This window comes from Coenobita brevimanus, chromosome 98, assembly GCF_032717465.1.
Source record: "Coenobita brevimanus isolate Jiangsu-jjx chromosome 98, ASM3271746v2, whole genome shotgun sequence".
NCBI lineage: Eukaryota > Metazoa > Arthropoda > Malacostraca > Decapoda > Coenobitidae > Coenobita > Coenobita brevimanus.
The window spans coordinates 19,816,755-19,824,254 of NC_137051.1; the positions used below are offsets into that span (position 1 = coordinate 19,816,755).

The following is a 7,500-nucleotide window of genomic DNA, read 5'->3' on the forward strand; positions in this document are numbered from 1 at the left end:
TTCCTCTTTTTATTTCTCGAGTTTGTCCACCTCAATGAAATCGTGGGAAACTGGAAGCAACCATAATGACGACGATGATGATGATGATGATGATGGCGATGGCGATGACGATGATGATAACTGCTACCACAACTACAGAACTACCAATCAAACTAATAACAAACTCATCACCATCGCCTATCCCCTCAATAAACTGAAATATATTCTAATTTGCTCAGACTATCTCCAATCGAATCAAGTTGCCAGAACCTAACACTGAAGGGGATAATGAAGGCCATACATCAACCCTCCAACTCGAAAACTCTCTCCTAAACTCAATAAAAGATCATGGAAGGTGCAAGATGAAAAAAAAAATACACATAAACATTCTTCTAAAATACAGATGACGCCATAGCAGAGGGAGTTAATGATATAAATAGCCAATATTACAGCATGACCCTTAATACTTGACTCAATAGGGGTGATTCTCGCTCCCCTATCTTCATTCCACGCTGGCTCCAAGGTCCGGAAGTTGGCTGTTAATTGCTGCATGGTAAAATTAGTGCCAATTACCCCTTGATGACAACTGCTAATGAGTGCCACCCCACCTGACAGATACCACGCATTATCTCACCCTCTCTCACAATCACTCTCTCTTACTCGCTCACACTCTTCAACACACCCTAGTTTTCTTTTCCTCTCACTGTCACACGTCCTTTCTGTCTCTTATCTATCGATCTATCAACCTATCTATCTATTTAGAAAGATCTCACACAATAAAACCTCGAGCTGACAACCTTCTCCACTGAGCCCCCTCCCCGGATCTCTCTCTCTCCCTCTTTCTCTCTCTCTCTGTTACTTCAAAAGATGACATGCACGACCCAGAAGGCTGACAGCACTTTCTTTTGATTCTCTCTCTCTCTCTCTGTTATTTTTTCCTCTGTCCCTATTCACTTAGCAGGGTAAGAAATGGATGGACGCTCCAATGTTCCAGGCCTTACGGCTTGAGGAAAACGGGGACTCTGAAAATAATGTCTACCTTACCAACTTTCATCCACTTGATAAGCATATATTCAAGTCTTATTTCTTCACTGCAACTCAGAAACTAAACTTGCATGTATTCTGCGGCTGGCTATTTATTTATCTTTGTAATCTTCTGGAAATGTGTGGGTATATTTACTGAATGTGTGTGTGTGTGTGTGTGTGTGTGTGTGTGTGTGTGTGTGTGTGTGTGTGTGTGTGTGTGTGTGTGTGTGTGTGTGTGTGTGTGTGTGTGTGTGTGTGTGTGTGTGTGTGTGTGTGTGTGTGTGTACGTTTCTGTTGTGTATAAAATTTGTAACTGGGTGTTTACGATTTCGGTGATCGTGGAGTTTAAGTATCTACAGTACTTTATTCTAATAAAATGTGTGTGTGTGTGTGTGTGTGTGTGTGTGTGTGTGTATCAGTACAATGTATATGGGTGAATATGTGTCTTCTATGTGACTGTGTATGTATGTATATACCATATCTACGTATGTATGTAAGTACGCATCCATATATGTATATATCTGTCTGTCTGCCTGTCTGTATGTCAGAAACTAAAAAAAAAAAATCTCCCTTTAAACTTTGGAGAGAAAATACGCAGTACACTTTCACAAAATTTAATTAATAGCATAACTCCAGGCGATTTTGTGTAACTGCTTATTCTGAAAGAGAGAGAGAGAGAGAGAGAGAGAGAGAGAGAGATCGCCCCACAATCATACCTCTCGCTCATCTTTTTATCCAACTCAATACAACAGCGATTACTAGAGGATTTTGAGCACAGATAATCTCCCCAAAGGATTTACTGGGCTATGACATGTTTGACGGCATCGCGTGGGGAGGACTGAAGACTGGAATTCATTGTTATTTGTCGGGTTAGCGTGGGATACGAATGAGGCGTGTGTGTTTACCTAAAGGATCGAGTATAGACGCTAAAAGAGTTCCCTCTCTCTCTCTCTCTCTCTCTCTCTCTCACAGCCAACTTTCATTCTCCAGTTACCTTCTCCCCCTTCTCTCTCTCTTTGTTATTCCCTTCTCTCCATCATTTTTTCTTCCATCCTTATCTCCCCCTCCTTCCCTCCATTATTCACTTCCTCCACGCTCACTCTCTTCAGTCTTTTACTCTCTCTCTCTCTCTCTCTCTCTCTCTCTCTCTCACACACACACACACACACACACACACACACACACACACCAATCCTTTCGCTGCTACCGTTGCACCTTTGTACGTGATTCAGGTTAGAACGAAACGACACTGCTTAGCCGAGAGAATTCCTAGACATTACAATGCTAAAATTAGTGTCGATTATCCCTTTCCTGCTATGAACACTCCTACACGCTTTAATAAAGCTACAGTCACTTCATTATGTCCAGATGAAAGGCATCTCACCTCTAGATTAAGTCTTTCGCTGTTACTGACATACTTAGGTAGTTTGTTCAAGGAAGAATCAGAATGAAAGAAAATCCAAGGTGTCCTGGATTTACCTTCAGTACACAGTGAAAAATTATTTGAATTAATCCCTCACACACCAAGACCTACATCACGTGAGGAAAATTCCTACCATCTAAAAAGTTAAAATGTATATTAGTTATCTTTATTATAAGAAGGAATCCATTTCCAGATTTCATTCTTACTACCGATCCCTAAAAGGATAACCGTTATTACAGGACTCAATAAGAGATATAGTTCAACTTACGAAGATACTCCTATTAACTCTTTCGTTGCTATTGACGCACCTAAGAATTCTGTTCAAGTTACAACCACACGACTATGTTCAGGTGAAGAAGGAGAGACTAAATATACTCACGTCGAGGAACCAGGTGACTCTGTGTGCTGGAGGGTTGGCTGTGATGAGACACTCGAAGTACACGTCCTCCCCTTGTTTGATGTTGTCCAGCTCCAGTCGACGCCCTACACGCACCTTCACACTGGGGGAGTCTGGGGAGGCATGGGGAGGTTACTGGGGTGGGAGTGAAGTGGGAATGTGGAGAGTAGGGGTGGAGTGAGTGAGTGGAAGGGTTGGGTGTGGAGGAGTGGAGGGGTGGGGAGAGGGGGTTGGGGTGAGTGGATGGCTGCAGAAAATAATGGTGTGTGGCTAGTGCGGGTGGAGAAGAACTGTGGGCAACTGTTCGGGAGTGGTGCTGGAGGGGCTAGTTTGGGTGGTGAAGCAAATACCTTTGACATAATGACGTCATGCTTAGTTTTCTGCTACTGTCTATTTTATTCAGCTTATGATCGAATTCCCAAAACAAGGAGGCTAAATGCTGTCTCCAATAACACATTTCAAGATAGGAGACCCATCCAAGCAGAATAAAACCGTATAAAAACAAAAATAAAATAAAGATGTTGCTGGACTGTTGTATTGGGAGTTGTAAGGGGGTGGGTGTGGACAAGTTAGTGGAGGTGTTTGGGGTCGGGCACGGGAGAGGGGGTTGGGATTAATAGGTGCTTAGGGTGAATGCGGTCATAAGGGTGAGATTGAGCCGAGTGTTATGATGGGAGATGAGGATGACTGACAGACGAGTGTGTGAGGGAGTGGAGAAAAGAGGAAGGGTGATGTGAGTCAGTGATAGCAGGGGAGGCAATGAGATGAAGAACAGACTGACGGGAAGGGCATTATGTGGTGAACTTATCACACACACACACACACACACACACACACACACACTCTCTCTCTCTCTCTCTCTCTCTCTCTCTCTCTCTCCAGAGTTAGCAGGTGCAACACAGACACATGGAGTGGGGAGAGAGGTAAGGGTGAGTGGGAACGTGGAGGGATAGGCTGTGATGATGGAGGAAAGTGGGAGTGTGAGTCTGTGGGAGTGTGAGAAGTGTGTGTGTGGAGGGGGGTAAGAAGAAAGTGTGTGAGAATGAGAAGTATGTAATTAGAAACAGAGTATGTGGGTGAAGGAGGAATGAGGAGGTCAGAGAAGTGTGTGGAGAGAAATATATGTGGGAGGGATGTGTCTGTGGAGAGAAAAAGAGGGAGGAAAGTGAATGACAGGTAGAAAACTGTGTGGAGCGGATGCAAGAGGGTATGTAGAGAGGAGGAACAATGAATAGAGAGGAGGAACAATGAATGGCAGGTAAGGGAACAAGTGCGTGAATGTAGTGTGTATGCCTGACAAGGAAGGAGAAGTGTACGAACGAGAGAAGGACAGTGAATACGTGAAAATGTGTGAAATGGAAAAGCGTGTCTACTAGGGAGGCAGGGGGGTGTTGGAGAAAATGTGCATGGGTGAGCGATGCATAGGTTTTACACACACACACACACACACACACACACACACACACACACACACACACACACACAGCCATTTCCCCTCCCCCAGCCGCACACACCATGAGTCATCCCTCACACACTCGAACAGAAATATCCCAGACCATCACAAACACGCAATAACAACCCACGCCGATTTGCACAGTGATACTCCCCGCCCCCGCACATATGACACATGCACACATAATACTCACACACATCCTAACTCATTCTGTACAGTGACGCACACGCACACACACACACACACACACACACACACACACACACACATACACACACACACACACATACACACACACACACACATACACACATACACACACACACACACATACACACACACACACACACACACATCTTCCCTAATCTCTCTCTCTCTCTCTCTCTCTCTCTCCGACACTCACAATAAACCTGGAGTGTGACTGAGTCCTCGAGGGCGGTGGCTGGGGGGAAGGCAGTGTTGAGGGCGCGGCAGGTGAGCACCCCGCCGTCCAGGGAGCGTCCAGGTACCAGCTGCAAGGTGGATCTGCTCACGTTGCCCTCATGCACCTTCTGTAGGAAAAGAGTGTTAATACAAACGTGCGCCCTGGTATGTAACAAGGGTAAATTGAAAGATATATGAATAGGCACCGCCGCACTGACGGGGACATGTTTTATATATATATATATATATACAATAAATAAATAAATACATACATACATACATACATATATATATATATATATATATATATATATATATATATATATATATATATATATATATATATATATATATACATTCACTCTTATCTTAAATGTCAGGACCAACTGCCTAGCCCCGGGCTCCTACGCTCCTCATGGGGCAACGTAGGATTGGATGATGGATGGATGGATGATATATATATATATATATATATATATATATATATATATATATTGGTGATATATATAAACTGTCTATCTATTTATCTACCTATCTATCAATCTATCAATCAATCAATTATTCAATCTATCTATATTCTATATACATATAAACAGTATATATATATATATATATATATATATATATATATAGAAAGAGAGAGAGAGAGAGAGAGAGAGAGAGAGAGAGAGAGAGAGAGTTTTGTTCGAAAAAGAGTAATACAAGCCGGTCTTCCTCAATGGCGCAAAAACAGACGAAAAATGGCGTTATGAAGAGCGGAAGGAAGGTCAATGGCGATTTTGTATCCAATTCAGAATGTCAAGAGAAAAATAAATAAATATAAAAAAATAAATAACTGTATCAAGGAGATTAACAGAGTAACCAACTCATGACACTTTGTACTTAAAAAGCAAATTAGAGAATAACAATGGACAACCCAGAATGAGAATACCAGTTCAAAATTTAACTCAGAGGCATGGTGGAACGGATATAATAAAAAAATAAAGTATTAAACGAATACACTAGACTCGGGTGATGTTTCTCCGTAGTCATCGTTATGTTCGACAATTGTGAGTTGCTACAAAATGAGCCAAATGTCGCCTTTTATTTCCCTGATGAATGACATGACGAAATGAAAAATACCGTTGCTGGAAATTGGGCTGTGTTTGAAAAAAGCATCGTCCTTTGTTTCAGACAGCAGAGCATAGAAGGGTCACAAAGGCCACTGTGTTTTCTGCTGCTAATTGTACACCATTCATATTTTAGCTCAACTTAGAGAGCAGTTTCAAATTCAAAAATCATGATTCATCGATAATCTGTATGGCTATCAGTCATTAGAGGCCCACTGCAGGATCGAACCTTTTAACACAGAGGGTTAGTGTTAACCCAAATAAATCCTACTCCATGCCCGCAAAGTACGAACTAGGAAAGGGTTACCTGTGACTAGTTGCATGCATGTGTTAAGTGATGGTATTGTGATGTGATAAGTGTCTGTCGTTGGTATGAACTAACAGAGTGCAAAGACATGTAAGCGCAGGGAGGACATACTATACTCTTTTTACCCTAACTTGGCCCAGATTTTCGTCGTTTTGCTGCTTATTTCACGCAGATGGGTGGCAGAAAAAGACAACAGCATGAATGCAGAGCCATTACATAGCACATCTTCGTGACTAACACTGTATTCTAGCGTTCATCTCCAATTACAACTCAGCATACGAGAAGAGATGGCAATTTTAGGCCCAATTTGAGTAATCTGGGTATACCAAAATTCCAAACTCGACAAGTAACGAGCTACTACTACTACTACTACTACTACTGAATCCCACACTACAACTTGAAATATTAAATCAAAATCGCAATGCTCCAACAATACCACAACACAAAAAATTCTCTTATTGCCAAAAAAGATAAACTGGACAAAATAAAAAGAAAAACCTACGCTAGTGCATGGAATTTATCGCTCTCTGACTAAAATATTGTGGTCTAATTGACATTCCTGGCATAATCTGGCACAGGGAGTTTCAAAAGTTTTCGTTCGTGGACGTCCATTGGGCAGAAATATTAATCGGGTTAGTGGTGGGAAAAAAATTATGGATCTTTTGGAAACATATTACGGTGCGTACTGTGTGTGAGTGTGTGTGTGTGTGTGTGTGTGTGTGTGTGTGTGTGTGTGTGTGTGTGTGAGAGAGAGAGAGAGAGAGAGAGAGAGAGAGAGAGAACGTTACCAAGAGTACACAAAATTACACATAAGCAGAATGATAAACTGGCAGGCAAGGTGACAGAAAAAGACAAAAACAATCTATGACCATACATATAAAACATGCCAAATATAGAACAGACGTAGCTCGTTATATGCCCACAGACCATATAAAAAGAAGAGAACTATACACCTACGAATTAATAAAAAAAAATATTGGTAGAGAGATAGGAAAGATGCATGAGCTGATAGATAAACAGATACGTACTTGAATAACGGATAGATGAAGAGTTGGTGAGTTGGTAAATGAAGATAGGTAGGTGGAAGGGTAGTGGATAGATAAACACAGATAGATAAATGGAGAGAGATGGATAGATAGATGAAATGATAGACACACAGACGGATGGACAGATACTGATAGATAATTACAGTAGACAGACATATAGACAGATATATGGAGACGAATGAGAAAACAGATGAGCTGGCAGACACACAGAGACAGATGGATAGACAGTAATCGATAAACAGACAAAATATAAGCAAAGGCCGAGAGAAGAGAAAATCAGAAACGAGGAGGGACGCGGGGGAAGGGAGAGGGAGGAATAAACCAGGAGGAGGGAAGG

At 41.9% G+C, this 7,500-nt stretch overlaps 1 protein-coding gene across 1 annotated transcript in view; it reads right to left on the minus strand.

The window, feature by feature from the left end:
- LOC145413988 (protein turtle homolog B-like) overlaps window positions 1-7,500 on the minus strand; it is a 178,483-nt gene that overhangs the window by 50,226 nt on the left and 120,757 nt on the right. The window contains exons 7-8 of the mRNA XM_080283560.1: window positions 4,682-4,829; window positions 2,808-2,938 (exon numbers count right to left, since the gene is read on the minus strand). Coding sequence (XP_080139686.1) covers window positions 2,808-2,938; window positions 4,682-4,829 — 279 coding nt within the window. The remainder of the gene's footprint in view (window positions 1-2,807; window positions 2,939-4,681; window positions 4,830-7,500) is intronic.